The sequence below is a fragment of the Rhinopithecus roxellana genome, chromosome 14, assembly GCF_007565055.1.
Source record: "Rhinopithecus roxellana isolate Shanxi Qingling chromosome 14, ASM756505v1, whole genome shotgun sequence".
Taxonomy (NCBI): Eukaryota; Metazoa; Chordata; class Mammalia; order Primates; family Cercopithecidae; genus Rhinopithecus; species Rhinopithecus roxellana.
In genome coordinates this window covers 78567655-78590036 of record NC_044562.1, presented here as the reverse complement: position 1 = coordinate 78590036, position 22382 = coordinate 78567655, and the positions used below count along the sequence as shown (strand labels likewise).

The following is a 22382-nucleotide window of genomic DNA, read 5'->3' as shown; positions in this document are numbered from 1 at the left end:
CCGAAAATATGGAAGTGACTTTGGAACCGAGTAACAGGCAGAGGTTGGAACAGTTTGCAGGGCTCAGAAGAAGACAAGAAAATGTGGGAAAGTTTGGAACTTCCTAGAGATGTGTTGAATGGCTTTGACCAAAAACCTGATAGCGATATGGACAATAAGATCCAGGCTGAGGTGGTCTCAGATGGAGATGAAGAACTTGTTGGGAACTGGAGCAAACATGACTCTTGTTATGTTTTAGCAAAGAGACTGGTGGCATTTTGCCCCTGCCCTAGAGATTTGTGGAACTTTGAATTTGAGAGAGGTGATTTAGGGTATCTGGCAGAAAAAAATTCTAAGAAGCAAAGCATTCAAGGGGTGACTTGGATGCTGTAAAAAGCATTTCTGCTCTAGATCTCTAAAGCAGGGGCTCAAGGCTGCTAGTCTCTTTACTAAAGCGTAGTAAGAGTGACCTTTACTCCATTTCCCAATAAGTTCCTCATCTGCATCTAATACCACCTTGCCTGGACTTCATTGTCCACATCACTATCAGCATTTTGGTTACAACCATTCAACAAGTCTGTAGGAAGTTCTAAACTTTTTCTCATCTTCCTGTCTTCTTCTGAGCTCCTGCTTCAACCTCTGTCTCTTACCCAGTTCCAACGTCACTTCCATATTTTCAGGTATCTTTATAGCAATGCCCCACTCCCAGTAGCAATTTTCTGTATTAGTCCGTTCTTACACTGCTATAAAGAACTACCTGAGACTGGGTAATTTATAAAGAAAAGAGGTTTAATTGATTCACAGTTCCACAGGCTGTACAGAAAGCATGGCTGGGGAGGGCTCTGCAATGTACAGAAGGCATGTACATTGCCTTCTGCCATGTACAATCATGGCAGAAGGCAAAGGGGAGGCAAGGCACATCTTTACATGGCAGCAGGAGATAGAGTAAAGGGGAAAGTGCTGCATACTTTTAAACAACCCGATCTCATGAGAACTTACTATCATGAGAACAGCAAAGGGAAAATCCACCCCAATGATCCAATCACATCCCAGCAGGTCCCTCCCTGAACATTGGGAATTACAATTCAACATGAGATTTGGGTGGGGACACAGAGCCAAACTATATCAACCTCTTAGCCATTTGTATGTCTTCTTTTGAGAAATGTCTATTCAGATCTTTGCCCATTTAAAAATCATATTATTAGATTTGTTTTTCCTATTGAGTTGTTTGAGCTCCTTATATATTCTGGTTATCAATCTCTTGTCAGATGGATAATTTGCAAATACTGTCTCCCATTCTGTGGGTTGTCTCTTCACTATTTTGTTTCCTTTGCTGTGCAGAAGCTTTTTAACTTGATATGATCCAGTTTGTCCCTTTTTGCTTTAGTTGCCTGTGCTTATAGGGTATTACTCAAGAAATCTTTGTCCAGTCCAATGTCCTAAAGAGTTTCTTCAAGGTTTTCTTCTAGTAGTTTCATAGTGTGAAGTCTTAGATTTAAGTCTTTAATCCACTTTGATTTGATTTTTAATCAAATATATATATATATATATAGAGAGAGAGAGAGAGAGAGAGAGAGAGTGGGTCTTGCTATGTTGCCCAGGCTGGTCTCAAGTTCTTGGCCTCCAGTGATCCTCCTGCCTTGGCCTCCCAAAGTGCTGGAATTACAGGTGTGAGCCACTGTGCCTAGCCTAATTTGATTTTTGTGTATGGTGAGAGATAGGGGTCTAGTTTCATTCTTTTGCATATGGATATCCAGTTTTCCCAGCACCATTTACTGAAGAGACTGTCTTTTCCTCTATATATGTTCTTGGCACCTTTGTCGAAAATGAGTTCATTGTAGGGATCGGGCATGGTTGCTCACATTTGTATTCCCAGCACTTTGGGAGACAAAGGCAGGCGGATCTCTTGAGGTAGGAGTTTGAGACGAGCCATGGCCAACAAGGTGAAACCCCATCTCTACTGAAAAATACAAAAATTAGCCAGGCATGGTGGTGGGTACCTTAATCCCAGCTATTCGGGAGGCTGAGGCAAGAGAATCACCTGAACCTGGGAGCCAGAGGTTGCAGTAAACCAAGATCACACCCCTGCACTCCAGCCTGGGCAACAGAGCAAGCTCCATCTCAAAAATAATTTTAAAATAAACAAAAATTTAAAAATAAGAAAATGAGTTCACTGTAGGTGTGTAAATTTATTTCTGGGTTCTGTATTCTGTTCCATTGGTCTGTGTATCTTTTCTCATGCTGGTACCATGGTGTTTTGGCTACTATATCTCTGTAGTATAATTTGAAGTCAGGCAATGTGGTTCCTCCAGTTTAACTCTTTTGCTCAGGATAGCTTTAGCTATTCTGGGTCTTTTGTGGTTCCATACAAACTTTAGGATTGTTTTTTTTTCTATTTCTGTGAAGAATGTCATTGGTATTTTGACAGGGATTGCACTGACTCTGTAGTTTGCTTTCAGTAGTATGAACATTTGAATAGTATAGATTCTTCCAATCCATGAACATGGAATATCTTTCCATTTTTTGTGTCTTCTTCAATTTCTTGCATCAGTGTTTTATAGTTTTCATGGTGGAGATCTTTCACTTCTTTGATTAATTCCTAGGCATTTTATTTTATTTGTAGCTGTGTAAATGGGATTACTTTCTTGATTTCTTTTTCAGATTGTTTGCTGTTGGGATACAGAAATGTTACTGATTTTTATCTGTTGATTTTGTGTCCTGCAACTTTACTGAATTTGCTCATCAGCTCTAATACATTTTGGGAACAGTCTTTAGGGCCTTCCAAATATAAGATCATGTCATCTGCAAATGGATAATTTGACTTCTTACTTTCTATTTTGGATGCCTTTTGTTTCATTCTCTTGTCTGAATGCTTTAGCTAGGACTTTCAGTACATTGTTGAATAACAGTGGTGACACTGGACATCCTTGTTGTGCTCCAGATCATACAGAAAAGGCTTTCAAATTTTCCCCATTCAGTATGGTTCTAGCTGTGGGTCTGTCATATATGCCTTTAATTATGTTGAAGTATGTTCCTTCTATCCCCAGTTTTGTGGGGATTTTTATCATGAAAGACTTTTGAATTTTTTCAAATGCTTTTTCAGCATCAATTGAAATGATCATTTGGTTTTGTCCTTCATTCTATTTATATATCACACATTGATTTCCATATGTTGAACCATCCTTGCATCCCAGGGATAAATCCCACTTTGTCATGATGAATTATCTTACTAATGTATTGTTGAATTCAGTTTGCTAGTATTTTGTTGAGGATTTTTGTATCAACATTCATCAGAGACAATGGCCTGTAGTATTCTTTTTTTGATGTGTCTTTGTCTGGTTTTGGTATCAGGGTAATACTGGCATCACAGAATGAGTGTGAAAGTATTCCTTTTAAAAGTATGTTTTAAGTGTGAAAGTATTCTTCCTCTATTTCTCAGAATAATCTGAGTAGGATTGGCATTAGTCCTTCTTTGGAGGTTTGGTAGAATACAGCAGTGAAGCCATTGGGTCCCAGGCTTTTCTTTACTGGAAGACTTTTTATTATGGCTTCAATCTCATCCCTTGTTATTAGTCTGTTCAGGTTTTGGATATCTTCATGGTTCAATCTCGGAAGGTTGTATGTGTCTAGGAACTTACCCATGTATTCTTGATTGTCCAATTTATTGACATATAGTTGCTCGTAGTAGCCTCTAATGATCCTTTGAATTTCTGCAGCATCAGCTGTAATGTTTCATTTTTCATCTCTGAGTTTTTTCATTCAGGTCTTCTCTTTTTCTTAGTTAATCTGGCTAGAGGTTTGTAAATTTTGTTTATCTTTAAAAAAAAAAAAACAACTTTTTTTTGTGGTGGCTCATGCCTGTGATCCCAGTACTTTGGGAGGCCTAGGCAAGCAGATCACGAGGTCAGGAGTTCAAGACCAGCCTGGCCAACATGGTGAAATCTTGTCTCTACTAAAAAAATAGAAAAATTAGCTGAGCATGATGGTGTGTGCCTGTAATCCCAGCTACTCAGGAGGCTGAGGCAGAAGAATCGCTTGAACCCAAGAGGCGGAGGTTGCAGTGAGCTGAGATCACACCACCGCACTCCAACCTGGTAGACACAGCAAGACTCCGTCTCAAAAACAAAACAAAACAAAACCACCAACTTTTCATTTCATTGCTCTTTCGTTTTATTTTGTTTTTGTTTTTTGCTTCAATTTCATTTATTTCTGCTCTGATCTTTATTATTTATTTTCTTCTACTAATTTTGCACTTGGGTTGTGTCTTGGGATTTGGGGTTTGGTTTGCTCTTGCTTTTCTAGTTCTTTTTTTTTTTTTTTTTTTTTTTTGAGACGGAGTCTCGCTCTGTCGCCCAGGCTGGAGTGCAGTGGCCGGATCTCAGCTCACTGCAAGCTCCGCCTCCCGGGTTCACGCCATTCTCCTGCCTCAGCCTCCCGAGTAGCTGGGACTACAGGGGCCCGCCACCTCACCCGGCTAGTTTTTTGTATTTTTTAGTAGAGACGGGGTTTCACCATATTAGCCAGGATGGTCTCGATCTCCTGACCTCGTGATCCGCCCGTCTCGGCCTCCCAAAGTGCTGGGATTACAGGCTTGAGCCACCGCGCCTGGCTATCCTTATTCTTTTATCCTCCTCTTGAACCTCCAAGCACTCAGCCCCTCTCCTCTGCCCTCGAGGGGCTGACCTGCACAGAAGGCTCCTCAGCAGTGCTAGGGAAAGCCCTAGGCCTGGAACTAGAGGGCAGTGACACTAGGATTAGGAGACCCTCCAAACATGCCCCTGTGGTGAACTGCGACAAAAATATTAACGTTTGTGGAGCACATATTAATGGCACAACAGACCCCAAACATAAATCACCCCATTCATTCCTCACAACTCTGAAGAAAAGAAATTCATAGCCGGGCGCGGTGGCTCAAGCCTGTAATCCCAGTACTTTGGGAGGCCGAGACGGGCGGATCACGAGGTCAGGAGATCGAGACCATCCTGGCTAACATGGTGAAACCCCGTCTCTACTAAAAATACAAAAAAAAAAAAAACTAGCCGGGCGAGGTGGCGGCGCCTGTAGTCCCAGCTACTCGGGAGGCTGAGGCAGGAGAATGGCGTGAACCCGGGAGGCGGAGCTTGCAGTGAGCTGAGATCATGCCACTGCACTCCAGCCCAGGCGACAGAGCGACACTCTGTCTCAAAAAAAAAAAAAAAAAAAGAAAGAAAATAAATTCATTGTTTTAAAATATCATTTTCTCTTCTCTCTTTCTTGTTCGTGCATGAGAGCACATGCATATAAAACCACAGCAAATATAGCTATCCCAAAAGTATACATTCCCTTAGAAACCCAACTTAATAGCAACTCCTTTTCTATTCCACTTTTTTTTTAATATTAAAAGTTAGGCATTTGCAGGCACAGAAAGACAAATATACTATGTTCTCACTCATTATGTGTGAGCTAAAAAGTGATCTAGTGGAGGCAGGGACTAGAATGACAGTTATTCTATCAGAAGCTGGTAAGGATGTGGAGACACAGTGGGGATGTACAAACTTTTAGATATAAGGAATAAGTTTTAGTGTTTGATAGCATAGTGGGGGGACTATAGTTAACAACAATATATTGTACATTTCAAAATAACTAGAAGATTTGAAATGTTCCCAACACAAAGAAATGATAAATGTTCAAGGTGACAGATAACCTAAATTCCCTTATTTGATCATTACATAACATACGTCTGGATCAAAACACTACATGTACTCTATAAACATGTATAAATATATTATGTATCAATTTTAAAAGTTGGGCATTTGACTTTGAACCTTTTTTGGAACTTTTGCACTTTCAACTTACAAGAAACCGTCTCCTGCTTTCATGCATCTCTTCTCTTTTCTTTTCTAGTTTTTTTCTCATTTCAATTTCATACAATGCATTCTGGCGCTTTATTTCTTCGGCATCTTTTTCTTCATGCTTTTTCCTTCTTTCTTCTTCTTCCTCATGTTCCTTTATTCTAAAGCAAAAACATAATTATAATTGAGAACAAAGCAGAAAAATAGGCTATATTTTTAAGAAATGAATTCAGTTCCAACCTGGAATGAACTGAAGCTGCAAGGAAGAACTTGTGAATTTCTTTGGGGGAAAAGAACAGACATTAAACAGCAGTGATTAAAACTAATCCAATCTTGGTTAACCTAGAATTGGCAATACTTTCCTTGCCTCAAAATTTATTTCATTATTCACCCAAGTAAGTTCTTTTCCTTTAGAAAGAACCAGTTAATGGGATGAGAGTAATGGTGACATTATTTTACAGAAAGGTTCCTAATCCCTAGTGCTTCCCAACTTCAGCCCTAGATGATGCTACATAAGCTGTGGGCCTAGCCTCTCAAGGAATGCAGTTTGATGGAATGAGAGGAAGAACAGTCTCCTTACTCAACTGACCACTTGTGTTGTAATTCTTTCTGTAGCCAATACTGACTAGCTGATAATTTCTTCTGAGTGGTGAGCCTCCCTGGTTGTCTTTCCGAACTTATGTGTGAGTTCCTCAGAGATCCCTGAGGGTCCTCCTCACTGCAGAGCCCTGATCTGAGTGATTTAGCTCCAGCTCCATCTCTTCAACTCACCCCTAAACCCTACCACCATCGCTACCAGGAGCTCCCACTCTAAGTAGTTTATTAAAGACTCCAGGTCTCAAAGGCCCCTCATCCGGCAGCCAAACCTCTGCATACTGGCAAGACAGCGCAAGTCCAAGTTGTCTCCTTGCCCATGGAAAATCCATGCATCCTTGTTAGCCAATCAACAATATACAGGCTTTCTCACTACTCTATCTGCCCTCTCTCTCTCTCTCTCTCTCTTTCCTGAAAAGGTAGGCACAGGGTAGGTCGACAACCCACCTAAATAGATGAATGACTGAGGAATAAACCTTTCTTTCTTTAAAAAATTTTCTTCTATAGAAATGGGGTCTTGCTATGTTGCCCAGGCTGGTCTCAAACTCCTGGCCTGAAGCAATCCTCCCGCCTCAGCCTCCCAAAGTGTTGGGATTACAGGCATGAGCCAATGTACCCAGCCAACCTTTCTTTCATATGCACCCAATCGAGAAAACATTTTTTACTGGAGTCCCCTCACTCAGCTTTAGAGAAGGGAAAATTCCCTTCCCCTATGCCATGGAGGACTATACAGTTAAGTGAGCCAGCAAGTTTACTTTGTTACCATTAAGCCAATTCAGGACAGGAGATTCCTATTTGATTCATCTGTGCAGAATAATAAGCTTTAGAGTCAGAGTCACTCTCTTTAGGAGGAGGTAAGAAAAAGATCATTGTTGGTCAATGCTAAACCAGGTTTATGATTGCCCTAAATAAAACAAAACCCAAGGCTGGGCGTGGTGGCTCACGCTGTAATCCCAGCACTTTGGGAGGCCAAGGTGGGCAGATCACCTGAGGTCAGGAGTTTGAGACCAGCCTGGCCAACATAATGAAACCCCATCTCTACTTAAAAAAAAAAAAAAAAAAAAATTTAGCCAGATGTGGTGGTGCCTACCTGTAGACCCAGTTACTTGGGAGGCTGAGGCAGGATATCGCTTGAACCTAGGTGGCAGAGGTTGCAGAGAGCTGAGATCACGCCACTGCACTCTGGCCTGGGTGAGAGCAAGACTCTGTCTCAAAAAAAAGAAAGATTTGAAGAACATTATAAAAAGAGATTTATCCAATTCTAAAAACAGAAGCTTTTGAAATTTTTAAATTGCTACTTTTAAGGGAAAACAAGATACTTTAAAGTTTTTCAACTTTAGCATTTCTTAGCAAATCTGGAAATTACTAACATTATAACTATGCATCCATTGGATAATTTGTCATTTCAGCAAAAAAATTACCTATTCTAAGAATAACAAAAATGTCTCTAATGTCAGTTAAAATATAATATATTGCCAGTGACTTACACAATAATTTACAATAATTAAAAATTTAATTAGCTGTCAAAAGAGACTTTCTCCTTAGTTTGGGTAGTTTGAATAGACTTGTCATCTATATGCCATTAATTTGGCTTAATGCAAAGTTAACTTGCTGAAGTAAATTTGAGATCCTCTAGTTCAAGGAAGAAATACATAACATTCATATCATTACTTCCAACTCCCATTCCCAAAGCAGATGTCAGCAACCAACACAAAACTCTTTCCTGCTGATCCTTGGTCCTTCTCAAACAATGCATTGGGCAGCCACTACCAGGAAATCAGAGCTGAATATGTCAACGCCTTGCTCTCTTTGAGTCAGCTCCTTGCTATCCTTGATTCACATTCTGAAGGTTCCAAATCTGTACTTATCTAGCACAGATCTGATTCTTGGGCTTACATAGATGTTGCACAGTTCTCCTGTAAAAGCAGGAAAGACCACTACCCAAAATTTGGTTCAGATGTCCAGACTGATGACATTACATCCCAAGAAAACTTGGTAGAAAGTATTACTCACATGAGGGACTCTTGGGAAGAGGTGGGCAGGCACAAGTAGGTCTTGATTGCTTTGGACAAAGCAGAGGGAGTGGGTTTGGGGCCTTTATTATGGCTAAGAGGTGGGACTGAGGAAAAGTGTCTGAGCAGGAGGGATTTAAATTAAGTACTGGTGCCAAAAGAGGAGGAGGAGAGTTCCAGGACCCTTCTTATCAGCCTGTACAGATGTAGGGCCAAAAGGGAAGTGAGAGTGAGGCCTAAAAACGAAGTCAGTAGTCAAACATCCAAACTGAGTTCTCTCTCTCTCTCTCTATTACAATAGACAAGTTTGATTCTTTCATTTTTAAAAATTGTTTTTAGAGACAGGGTCTCACTCTTGCATCCAGGCTGGAGTGTAGTGTCGCAATCATAGCTCACTGCAACCTCAAACTCCTGGGTTCAAGTGATCCTTCGGCCTCAGCCTCCCAAGCTGGAACTACAAGTGTGTACCACCACACCCAGCTAATTCCAGCTATTTTTTTTTTTTTTTTTTTTTTTTGAGAGAGAGAGAGAGAGTTATTGCAGGGGAAGGACGGCTATCTGGGTATTAGCATGGGGGTAAAAGAATTTGCCAAGACAATTGTAGATAAAGAAAGGCAGCTTTATTAGAAAAAGTATAAAAATACATTGCCAGTGAGGCAATAAGCAGCCTGCAAGAGAGAGGCTGGCGGTGAGGAAACAAGGCTTGCTGGAGATTTTATAGGATAGTGTTTATGCTGTATGCTGAGGAGGGCTTTATGCAGTACTGATAACACCAAGGTTGCAGTGAGCTTACTTGCAGGTGGCTGGTGGTAGTTGAGCACAGGAAGATTGTGAATTATTTGTGCAGAAGGGCTATGTGTCCTGAACCAGGAAAAAAGGCAGGCTTGTAGCTTATCTGCGTCTTCCTTTTTGCTTTTCCTTGCTCCCACCAGCCCGACTACTTTTCCCTAATTAGGACTCCACAGGGGTCTCACTATGTTACCCAGGATGGTCTTTGAACTCCTGGGCTCAAGTGATCCTCCCCGCTTGACCTCCCAAACTGCTAGGATGATAGGCATGAGCCACCATGCCCAGCCTACCTTGATTCTTATAGAGACAACCCATTAGGCATCATCACCTGGCTATTACATAGGTACTTTACCTTCTCTACATCTAAAACCAAATTCATCATCCTTCTCTTCTAAACTGACCCTTTTGGTCTCTTTTCTTTATTTTGGTGAACAGTACCATCATCTTTTCAGTTACCTATGCTAGGGACTTAAGAATTATACCTAACTCTTCTTTAATCCTTAGACCTCTCATTCATTTACCTATTATTTATTGGATTTCTACTAAAACGATAAAACAGACATGGCTCACTCAAGAAGCTCACATTCTAGTGAGGGAGACCAGCAAAAACAAACAAAGTACAGGCATACCTCAGAGATATTGTGGGTTTGGTTCCAAACTGCTGCAATAAAATGAATATCTCAATAAAGTAAGCCATTCAAATGTTTTGGTTTCCCATTGCATATAAAAGTTATGTTTACACTATACTGTAGTCTATTAAGTATACAATAGCATCATGTCTAGAAAATGTATACACCTTAATTAAAAAATACTTTATTGCTAAAACATGCTAACAACCATCTCAGCCTTCAAGAAGTCAGAATCTTTCTGCTAATAGAGGGTCTTGCCTTGACATTGATGGGTGCTGACTGATCAAGGTGGTGGTTTTTGAAGGCTGAAGTGGCTGTGGCAATTTATTTAAAATAAGACAACAATGGGCTGGGCGCAGTGACTCACGCCTGTAAGCCCAGCACTTTGGGAGGCCGAGGCGGGCAGATCACGAGGTCAGGAGATTGAGACCATCCTGGCTAACACGGTGAAACCCCGTCTCTACTAAAAATACAAAAATTAGCCGGGCGTGGTGGCAGGCGCCTGTAGTCCCAGCTACTCGGGAGACTGAGGCAGGAGAATGGAGTGAACCCAGGAGGCGGAGCTTGCAGTGAGCCGAGACCGCGCCACTGCACTCCAACCTGAGCGACAGAGCGAGACTCTGTCAAAAAAAAAAAGAGAAAAAGAAAAGAAAACAGAAAAAAAAAATAAGACAACAATGAAGTCTGCCATATTGATTGACTCTTCTCAGAAGGTTTCTCTGTAGTATGTAATGCTGTTGGATGGCATTTAACCCACAGTAGGACTTCTTTCAAAATTAGAGTCAATCCTCTTGACCTGCTGCTGCTTTATCAACTAAGTTTATATAATATCCTAAATCCTTTGCTGTCATTTGAATGGTTTTGACAGCTTCTTCACCCACAGCAGATTCCATCTCAAGAAACCACTTTCTTTGTCATCCGTAAGAATCAGCTTCTCATCCATTCAAGTTTTATCATGAGGTTGCAGCAATTCACTCACATCTTCAGGCTCCACTTCTAATTCTAGTTCTCTTGCTATTGACACCACATCTGCAGTTACTTTCTCCACTGAAGATGGGGAGAAAGTCATCCATGAAGGCTGAAATCAACTTCTTCCAAACTCTTATTAATGTTGATATTTTAACCTTCTTCCATGAATCACAAATGTTCTTTTTTTTTTTTTTTTTTGAGATGGAGTTTCACTCTTGTTGCCCAGGCTGGAGTGCAATGGCGTAATCTCAGCTTACTGCAACCTCTGCCCCCCAAGTTCAAGAGATTCTCCTGCCTCAGCCTCCCAAGCAGTTGGGATTACAGATGCCCCACCACCATGCCTGGCTAATTTTTGTATTTTTAGTAGAGACAGGGTTTGACCATGTTGGCCAGGCTGGTCTCGAACTCCTGACCACAGGTGATCCACCCACCTCAGCCTCCCAAAGTGCTGGAATTACAGGCATGAGCCGCTGCACCTGGCCCAAATGTTCTTAATAGCAACTGGAATGGTGAATTCTTTCCAGAAGGTTTTCAATTTACTTTCCCCAGATCCATTAGAGGAATCATTATCTATGGTAGCCACAGTCTTCTGAAATGCATTTCTTTAATAGTAAGACTTGGGCCAGGCGCGGTGGCTCACACCTGTAATCCCAGCACTTTGGGAGGCCGAGACGGGCAGATCACAAGGTCAGGAGATCGAGACCATCCTGGCTAACACGATGAAACCCTGTCTCTACTAAAAATACAAAAAAAGTAGCCGGGCGTAGTGGCGGGCGCCTGTAGTCCCAGCTACTTGGGAGGCTGAGGCAGGAGAATGGCAAGAACCCGGAAGGCGGAGCTTGCAGTAAGCCAAGATTGCGCCACCGCACTCCAGCCCGGGCGACCGAGCAAGACTCCATCTCAAAAAAAAAAAAAAAAAAAAATAGTAAGACTTGAAAGTCTAAATTACTCCTTGATCCATGGGCTGCAGAATGGATGTTATGTTAACAGCCATGAAAACAACATTAATCTCCTGTGTATCTCCATCAGAGCTCTTATTACTGATCATTGACAATGACCAGGTGCATTGTCAATGGTCAGTAATATTTTGAAAGGAATATTTTTTTCTGAGCAGTAGATGTCAATAGTGGGCTTAAAATATTCAGTAAGCCTTGCTGTAAACACATGTGATGTCATCTTAGCTTTGTAGTTCCATTTCCAGAGCCCAGGCAGAGAAGATTTAACATAATTCTTAAGGGTCCTAGGATTTTTAGAATGGTAAATGAGCATTGGCTTCAACTTAAAGTCACCAGCTACATTAGCTGCTAACAAGTGAGTCAGTCTGCCCTTTGAAGCTTTGAAGCCAGGCATTGATTTCTCTTCTAGCTATGAAAGTCCTAGATGGCATTTTCTTCCAATGTAAGACTGCTTCATCCACACTGGAAATCACTGGCCACCTTCATCACTGATTTTAGCCAAATCTTCGGGATAACTTGCTGCAGCTTTTACATTAGCACTTGATGCTTCACCTTGTACATTTATGTCATGGAGGCAGCTTCTTTCCTCAAACCTCATGAACCAACTTCTGCTAGCTTCAAGTTTTTCTTCTGCAGTGTCTGTACCTCTCCAGCCATCACAGACTTGAAGAGAGTTAGGACGTTGTTCTGGATTAGGCTTTGGCTTAAGGGAATGTCAGGGCTGGTTTGAGCTTCTATCCAAACCACTAGAATTTTCTCCATATCAGCAATAAGGCTGTTTGGCTCTCTTATCATTTGTGTGCTCACTAGAGTAGCACTTTTAATTTCTTTCCAGAACTTTTCCTTTGCATTTACAGCTTGGCTGTTTGGTGGAAGAGACTCAACTTTCAGCCTATTTTGGCTTTTCACATGTCTTCCTCACTAAGCTTAATTATTTCTAGCTTTTGACTTCAAGTGAGAGGCGTGCACCTCTTCCTTTCATATGAACACTTAGAGGCCATTATAAGGTTATTAATTGGCCTGATTTCAATATTGTTGTGTCTCAGGGAATAAGGAGGCCCAAGGAAAGAGACAGAGATAGGGGAACAGTGCTTGGTAGAGCAGTGAGAACACACACAATATTCCTCAATTAAGTTTGCCATCTTATATGGGTGCAGTTCGTGGCACCTCAAAACATTACAATAGTAACATCAAAGATCACTGATCACAGATCACCATAATAGATATAGTAATATTGAGGAATTCGAAATACTGCGAGAATTACCAAAATGAGACACAGAGACATAAAGTGACATGCTGCTGAACAAATGGTGCTGATAAATTCGCTCAATGCAGGGTTGCCACAAACCTTCGATTTGTAAAAAAAAACACAATAGCTGCAAAGCACAATCAAACAAGGTATGCCTATAAATAGACAATGTAATTACAAATTGTAGTGTTTTTTAAAAAATAAGAGACTAAGTAAAAGAGTAATAATTGAGGTACTTAGATAACTTTCAACGAAGTTGAACTCTGAGACAGGAAGGCCTCTCTGAGCTGGTAAGAGGTCCACAGATGAAGAATGGATGGGTAAAATTGCAGACAGTAGAGAAAACATGAGGCAAGCAAGGGTTTGGTAGATGCTCCAGGCCCTGGAAGATCAGTGTAATGGAGGCATCATAACTAAGAGGACAGAATGGTAGGAAAGGAGGTTGAGAAGTAGGCAGGCCAGATCATACAGGGCCTTGCAGGGAATGTCAAATTTCCATTTTATTTTAAGTTGAATGGAAAGCCATTGAAGTGCTTAAGGTAGTATAATAATATGATCAATTTTCATCTTGATAAAATATCTCTGGATGATAAGTAAAGAAGAATTTGACAAATAAATAATGTGAGGCCAATTAAGAGTCTAATACAATAACCCATGGAATATATGAGGGTGGCCTGGACTACATGATAAACTAGTCAGAACACACACAATATTCCTCAATTAAGTTTGCCATCTTATATGATAAACTAAATTCATGATTTATTTTGGAGAAAAAAATCAAAATGAATTGCTGAGAGATCTGATGTGGAAGATAAAGAAAAATGAGGAATCAAGGTGAATTCTTAGATTTCTGGTTTGAAAAACTGGTTGGATAAAGATGCCACTGGAAATCAATAATTCTGTGTAGACATTTTAAGTTTGAGATACTATGAGACATTAAAATGGAGATACCATGGAGGCAGCTGGATATGTGAAGCTGGGGTTCAAAGGGATGGTCTAGACTAGCGCTATCAGATTTAGGATGGTACTTACATCTGCAAAACGGATGAGATCACTTAAGCCCTCTTCTCTCTTTCTACTCTTTCCCTAAATAATCTTTATCCAGGGAAAAGTGGTGCAAACTATCCTATGACCATTTTTTCTTTTTTTGTGTGTGAAGCTGATGGGATTAACAGACAGTAATTAGTGAGTTTTTTTCTTTCTTTTTTTTTTTTTTTTTTGAGACGGAGTCTCGCTCTGTCGCCCAGGCTGGAGTGCAGTGGCCGGATCTCAGCTCACTGCAAGCTCCGCCTCCCGGGTTTACGCCATTCTCCCGCCTCAGCCTCCCGAGTAGCTGGGACTACAGGTGCCCACCACCTCGCCCGGCTAGTTTTTTGTATTTTTTAGTAGAGACGAGGTTTCACCATGTTCGCCAAGATGGTCTCGATCTCCTGACCTCGTGATCCGCCCGTCTCGGCCTCCCAAAGTGCTGGGATTACAGGCTTGAGCCACTGCGCCCGGCCGTGAGTTTTTTTCTTAAGCAAAGTCTATGTGTCTGTTCCTAGAGAAAGGCTTACCTATATATAGAAGAAAGAAGACCTATACAGTGTCTATAGCTGTGGTGTTAAGTTTCTTTTTAATAATTATGTATAAGATTCCTGGTCAAAATCCCTCTATTTTGGGATTTTGGTGTCACTGTGGTATCTTATTTGTCATATCCCCATCATACCCACTGGGCTATGAGTCACACAAAGACTCTTATACTAGTCAAAGCCCCACAGTAGCATAGGCTTCCCAGGTCTGGAGTTTACAGATTGTTTAGAAAGTATGTGAATATTTTCACTTTCAGGCACAGGGCCAGCAGCTGTGCAATGTGTTTCAATTTTCTATTCCTGAATAACTAATTACTCTAAAACTTAACAGCTTAAAACAATAAACACTTATTATCTCATACCATTCCTGAGAGTCATGAACCTGAGAGTGAGTGAGTTGGATGGTTCTCAACTAATGTTGTAGTCAAGATGCCAGTTGAAGTAGCAGTCATCCAAGGGCTTAAAGGAAGCTAGAGAATCCACTTTCACATATTTGGTGTCAGGACACCTCGGGTCCTTGCCACATGGACCTCTCCATTGATCTGCTCGAGTATCCTTACACCACGGCAGTTAGATTCCCCAATGAGCAATCCATGGGAGACGGCAAGGAGAAAGCCACAATGCCTTTAGTATCCTAAGCTTAGATGTCACACACCATTATTTCTGACACATTCTATTTCTTGGAAATGAGTTACTATGTATAGCCACACTTAAGAGGGAAATAAATTGGGCTCCATCCTCTGAAGGAAGGAGTATCAAAGAATGTGTGGAAATATTTTAAATCACCACAATGTAGCACTTGGTAATACAATTAATAGGGCACGCAAAAAGAGACTTGCCCCTGGGTATTCTGCAATTTCCATTTCTTTGTGATAAAAATAATTAAAATATGGTCTTTGCCCAAAGAAGACAGTCTTTCCAAATTCTGGCAGGCCTTAAGGCACAGGACCTATAAAAGACACCATGAGCTGATCCCAGCCTATCTCTCCAACCTTATCTTTCGTCTTTTATACTACAGCCATCTTGACTACTTGGAGTTCTCCAAATCCACCATATTCTATCCCACCCTGGGCCTTTACCTGTGCTTAAAATACCTCTACAGCCCACTCTTAGCGTGGCTTATTACTATTCATTCTTTGCAATAGTAGATACTCATTTTACATGCTTCCACACACCCTCTACACATATTTGCCAAAATAATATTTATCATTATATTCTAATTATTTGTTCCATTTCTGTGCTCTCTGCTCCCAGATTCTGAACTTTTTTTTTTTTTTGAGATGGAGTTTCGCTCTTGTTCCCCAGGCTGGAGTGCATTGGCACAATCTCGGCTCATTGCAACCTTCACCTCCCAGGTTCAAGCAATTCTCCTGCCTCAGCCTCCTGAGTAGCTGGGATTACAGGTGTGCACCACCATGCCTGGCTAATTTTGTATTTTTTTAGTAGAGATGGGGTTTCACCATGTTGGTCAGGCTGGTCTCAAACTCCTGACCTCAAGTGATCCACCCACCTTGGCCTCCCAAAGTGCTGGGATTGGGAGGCATGAGCCACCACACCCAGCCATGAACTTCTTAAGAAGATTGTATCATATTCATCTTTGTATTCTCAATGACTAGAATAGTGACTGGCAAATGGAGGTTGTTCAATAAATGTTGTATGAATGAATAAAGGAAGGAATATCCCAATGAATGAATAAAGAGCCTATTTTGAAATTTTGCTCCTGAATAAACTCTTAGTCAAGAAAGGGGAAAGGAATTCTCATTTGCATCTCTTTTCTGCTACATGCTCCTCTTCCCAACTCAGGTAAACGCCAGTGCTATTATTCCATTTCTATTGGTTTAAAGAGGTTTTTTATAGGTTCATCACTATTCCTAACAGTATTTTAAAGTAACATGCATTCTGAATTCTATAAAACCCATACACGAATAAACATTCAACAGAATACAGCTTGGTGATAAGTTTGTAAACTCATATACTTAAACAAATATATAATAATAGATTTATAATTTCCTATGTTGTTTTCAATTACAGACTTGAATGTTTCTTATTAAATTTAAGCTGTAGGACTTTGGAAACAAATTGGCAACCCAGGTTCACATGTTGAATATCTCTATTAGTCAGGGGTTCTCCAGAGAAACAGAACCAAGAGGGTGTATGTGTATGTGTGAGTTTATTTGGGAGAATTAGCTCACACTATTACAAGGCGAAGTCCCACAATAGGCTGTCTGCAAACTGAGGAAGAGAGAAACCAGCAGTGTTCAGTCAGAGTCCAAAAGCCTCAAAACCAGGGAAGCTCACAGTGCAGCCTTCAGTCTGTGGCCAAAGGCCCGAGAGCCCCCAGCAAGCCACTGGTGCAAGTCCCAGAGTCTAATGATGGAAGAACCTGGGATCTGACGTCCAAGGGCAGGAAAAGCAGAAGGAAGCATCTGGCACCGATAAAGAAGGAAGCCAGAAGGCTCAGCAAGCAAGATTAGCCCACCTTCTTCTGCCTGCTTTGTTCTAGCTGTGCTGGCAGCTGACTGGATGGTGCCCACCCACATTGAGGGTGGGTCTTCTTCTCCCAGACCACTGACTCAAACATCTAATTTCTCTGGTGACACCCTCGCAGACACACCCAGAAATGATACTTTACCAGCCATCTAGGCATCCTTCAATCCAATCAAGTTGACATCTAATATTAACCATCACAACATCCTTCCTCTCTTAATTCCCCACAATGCAACCAATATAAATTCCATACCATTAGTCTTATCCACATAACTGAATTTTCAAGACATCTCAAAGGAAAATAGAACAGTTGAGAGTACAGTGAGGATAGGTAACACTTGGTCACCATCCACAAGGACAAAGCCCACCATGAGAAGTAAGTAAAGGAATTTATGCTGACATCAAAGCTTGATGAACATTTCCGAGACTGCACTGAAGATATGCCAAAGAAATAACTAAAATAAATCCTACACCAGCTTGAACCTCTAACCTACTGACAAATACTACAAGCAAAAAACATGCTGTGGCCCAAACACAGCCTAGATACAAAGGCTATAGGAGGATAGACAGCCTGTAAAGGTGTTAGCACTTGCCAGGTAGCTTGCTGGAAATCTGACTGCTACCTCTGAGCTGCAATATAACAAGAGATTTCTCAAACACAAGTGATACACTGGTCAAATACTTGCCTCCCTCTGCCAATGGCTTCGTCCCTAACTTGTACAAATGTTTAGATCTCTACACTGCCAAAGAAAAAAATTACAATAAATCCAAAGGTTTTTCTTCCCTTGTTACTAAGGACTGAATTGAAAAATACACAATTTGGCAATATATATATTCTGAGAACTGATGTCTGTGTCATTTAGACATGATGTGATTTTGATAAATAATTATACATATGACATGCAGGTACATGAAAAAAGCATGCAATAAGGCAATATTGCTCATTCAAATGTCATTTTATAAAACGTGAGTATATACATTCAGAAAAAAAAGTCTATCACTAGATCAATGACTTCCAGAGGCTAGGAGCAGGGGATAGAACTTATAGAGCAAAGGGGCATGAGGGAAATTTTGGGGGTGATGGAAATGTTCTATATCTTGATTTGAGTGGTAGTTACGCAGCTATACTTTTTAAAGGGTGACTTTTACTGAATGCAAATTATATTTCAATAAGCCTGATGAATCCTTCATAAAAAAAACTCCATATGGCTATATACCAAAACAATAATAGTAACTTCCTATGGTAGTTTAGATTTACCGTTCAAAAAAGATTCACTCCCTTCCCCTTCCTGCCTCACTTTAATGGAAGTCTACTTCTCTGTTCCATTATTGTTTTTGGGGTTGGCCATGTGACTTGCTTTAGACTGATGGAAGGTCAAGTATACTTCCTTGTCCATTGACTTTGGGTTTAGCTGTGTTCTTGCAAGCTTGGGCTCGCTCTCTTGCATCTCTGTGAATACCATGTGAAAAGTTGCCCCATGTGGCTGCTTCATCCTGAACCTCAGAATGTATACACATGAAGCAGATCAGAATCCTCTCCACAACAATAAACAAACCCAGCCAGTCCTACAGCTTGAAGAAAAGCTGCTTACCTGATTCCAGCCTAGATCAGCCAACCCCCAGATGCATGAGAAGTAAACATGTTTTTTTTTTGTATGCCACTAGATTGCGTGGTTGTGTATTATGTTGCATTATTATGACAATAATAACCAATATACAATCTCTGGGTAAGAAAGTGATAGTGATTTTTAACCTCCTTTTTGTACTTTTTCTACTGACTAATTATTTTAGCATGTATTACTTTTATAATCAGAAAAAAGCTACAATCATTATGAAAAAAAGAGAAAGGTACAAAAAGGTATTTTATATATACATACTGTTTTAGATGATCTTTGGCAAGAGCCACCCTTTCTCTGTGTCGTTTTTCTGCTTTTTCTTGTTCTTCTTTAAAAGCTTTTTCAATGTTGAGCTTCAATTGTTCCTCCCATTTTTTATCTGATTTTATCGTACTCTTTCGGAATTCAATCTGGGCATCACGTTCTTTCATAACTCTACTAAGAAGAAGTCCTGACTACAAAAGAAAAATTATAGTACTTTAAGAAAATGATGCCTAATTATGTATAGATATGTTAAATATATACAAAAATACAAGAAAACCCAAGTAGTACATGAAAGTTTTTCACTCTTTCTGTCTGGTAAAATTGACATTGCTTTGCATTTTCGATGGCCTTTTTTCTTTTTCCTTGTTTGTGTATTTCTTCTTCCAGATCCAGAATTTGTCTTTCTGCCTCTATTTCTTCATCGCGCTTCTTTTTGGCTTCAAGTTTCTGTTCTTTCATCCCCTGTAAAAAGATAAACACAATCTTTTGTTTCCATTTTTCAATTTAATTTTACTACAATTTAACATAATATTATAATTTGAGCTTTTATTATGTTTTTATTGTATTTATAATATTTTACTAATAAATATGAGGCTACATTTATGAGCTTATTTTTTAGACTGACTTTTTTAGGTAGATAACACATTACATGGTTCAAAATCCCAAAATATTATAGAGGTATATGAACTTCTCCTTTTGTATTAATCTGTTCTCACATTTCTATAAAGAAATACCAGAGACTGGGTAATTTATAAAGAAAAGAGATTTAATTAGCTCACAGTTCTGTAGGCTGTACAGGAAGGATGATGTTGGCATCTGCTCAGCTTCCGGAGAGGCCTCAGTAAACTTACAATCATGGTGGAAGGCAAATGGGCGGCAAGCATGTCATGGCCGGAGGAGAAACGAGAGTGGAGAAAGGAGGTGCTACACACTTTCAAACGACCAGATCTCACAAGAACACAGTCACTATTTCGAGGATAGTACCAATGGGGATGGTGCTAAACCATTCATGAGAAATCTGCCCCCATGATCCAATCACCTCCCACCAGGCCCCACCTCCAACATTGGGAATTACATTTCAATATGATATCTGAATGGGGACACACATCCAAACTATATCACCTTCCAACCCATCTGCAATCTCCTCTCATTCTACGGTAACTGCTATTAGTTTCTTTTGTTTACTTCCAAAGTTCCTCTCTACAGTTACACAATAAATATATATCTTACTACTTTTGCTCCTTTAAAAAACCAATAGTTGTATATTTTATATGTTCTTCTATAACTCTGAGGCCTCCATTCCTCATGTCATATGAGGTCTTCCTTTTCCTTATTGGTCCTATTTCCTGTGTCTTAAGAAAACTTTATTTACTTTGATACCCTGAAGATATTCTATTATTTATGTTAAAAGTTTTAGTGTTTTGCCTTTTACATTTAGGTATTTAGTCTGGCTGAAATCCATTTTTCTGTATTCTGTACTATTAAGATGTAATTTAATCTCTTTCATATGCCAATTTTCCCAGTATCAGTTGTTGAATTCCCATCCTTTCCTTTCCTTTTTGCAATGACATTTTTGTCATATGTCAAGTTCCAATATATAACATGGGTTTGTTTCTAGGTTCTCTCTTCTGACCTATTATTTTGTCAACCTCTGTGTCTATATCATAGTTTTTACTACTACGGGTTTATAGACAGTCTTGCTGCTGGTAAGATGAATCATCATTTATTATTCATCTTTAATACCCATGGAGAGTTAAAGCATTATATGCGCTACTTCTGCATTAAAAAAAAAAAAAAAAAAAAGGATATATCCCCATCCCGTATCCCTTTATGTACCAGGGACCTTTTTCAAATCAAGTTTTCTATATTATAATTTACAAGCGCCCTTTTAGTGTAGAGTTTACAAATGCATACAGTCACTTACAAAATAATTCCATCCTCCCAAAAAATCCCATCATGTCTCATTATAGTCAACCACTCCCTCTACCTGTAGGCCCTTGCAACCACTGATCTGTTTTCTTTCCCTATAGTTTTGTCTTTTTCAGAATGTCGTATGTTACATATATTAGTCGTCATATAATTCTTCCCTTTTTGAGAAAAAAAAGAGAATTAATAAATTATGACCATCGTTTCTAAAGCAAGGTACTATAAGTTTTCTATGTCCTTTCCCAAAGATAAATAATGTATACTGCAACAAAGTAAGGAAACATGCAATGTTAAAAAGAAAAAAAAAAAACAGTGAGAACTCTCTAGACTGAGTTTACGCCTATCTGTAGTTTTAATAATTCTATCATAAAACAAACATAACCCTGCCTCTCAGTGCCTCAAACAATGGAGGAAAGTAGGGTGGAGGGAGGGGATTACCTTTTCCCAGCATTTCTCCCCAGGCAAGATAATAAAAGGAGTCAGGGGACACCTTCCATTTCGAAGAAGTTTCCCATTCATGCATCTGGAACTAAACTGGGCTACTGTAACCCTCAGGTAGAGGGAGGCTAGCAGATGCACAGAGCAGGGCACAGCAAAAGCACTATGCAGTTCCAGAGAGAGGAAGAGGCAGGCAGATAGACAAATCAGAGGCAAATGATGAGAAGCTGTCTTGGTTCTTCACAGTTTCCAGTACTCTGGCTTTCTGCGCAATCCTGCGTCATAACAGTAAACAGTACTACTCTGATAATCAAACTAGATAAAGATATTTCAAGAAAACTATGGACCAATATCCCTCATGAACACAAATACAAAAATTAATAACATTTTAGCAAATTAAATCCATCAAAAGGATAATACATTATGACCAATGGGGTTTTATCCTAGTAATGCAAGCTTGGTTGAATATTTAAAAATCAAACAATGTAATTCACAATTTTAACAGACTAGAAAATAAGAACCTCATGATAATCTCAACAGACATCAAAAAAGTACTTTAAAAAGTCTAACATCCATTTCTGATTTTAAAAGAACCAAAACACTCAACAATTTCGATACAGAAGGCAACTTCAACTTGATTAGGGACATCTACAAAAACCATACACTTAGCATCACAGTTAAAGGTGAAAGAATGAGTACCTTTCCCCCAAAGTCAGGAATAAGAATATCTACCTTCACTACATTTATTCAATATTATATTGGAGCTTCTAGCCAGTGCAGTAAGTCAAGAAAAAGAAATAGGCATTCAGATTGGGGGAAAAAAAAAGAATTAAAACTGTCTTTATTCTCTGATGCCATGATTGTCTATGTAGGAAATCTGATGGAATCTACCAAGAAGGGACTAGAACTAATAAGTAAGATTAGCCATGTTGCAGGATACCAGATCAATACAGGAAACATTTACTGTATTTTTAAAGCTAACAACAGCAGATTGAAACTTTTAAAAACACCATTTACCATAATATTAAAAATATGAAATATTTAGGGATAAATCCAACAAAAGATGTATAAA

At 39.8% G+C, this 22382-nt stretch overlaps 1 protein-coding gene across 1 annotated transcript in view; it reads right to left on the bottom strand.

Annotated features, from left to right (window-relative positions):
• Positions 1 to 22382, bottom strand: part of CCDC173 (coiled-coil domain containing 173) — a 57462-nt gene that overhangs the window by 17885 nt on the left and 17195 nt on the right. Inside the window, exons 3-5 of the mRNA XM_010354430.2 lie at positions 19235 to 19408; positions 18944 to 19137; positions 5815 to 5971 (exon numbers count right to left, since the gene is read on the bottom strand). Of these exons, the coding sequence (XP_010352732.1) occupies positions 5815 to 5971; positions 18944 to 19137; positions 19235 to 19408 (525 nt within the window). The remainder of the gene's footprint in view (positions 1 to 5814; positions 5972 to 18943; positions 19138 to 19234; positions 19409 to 22382) is intronic.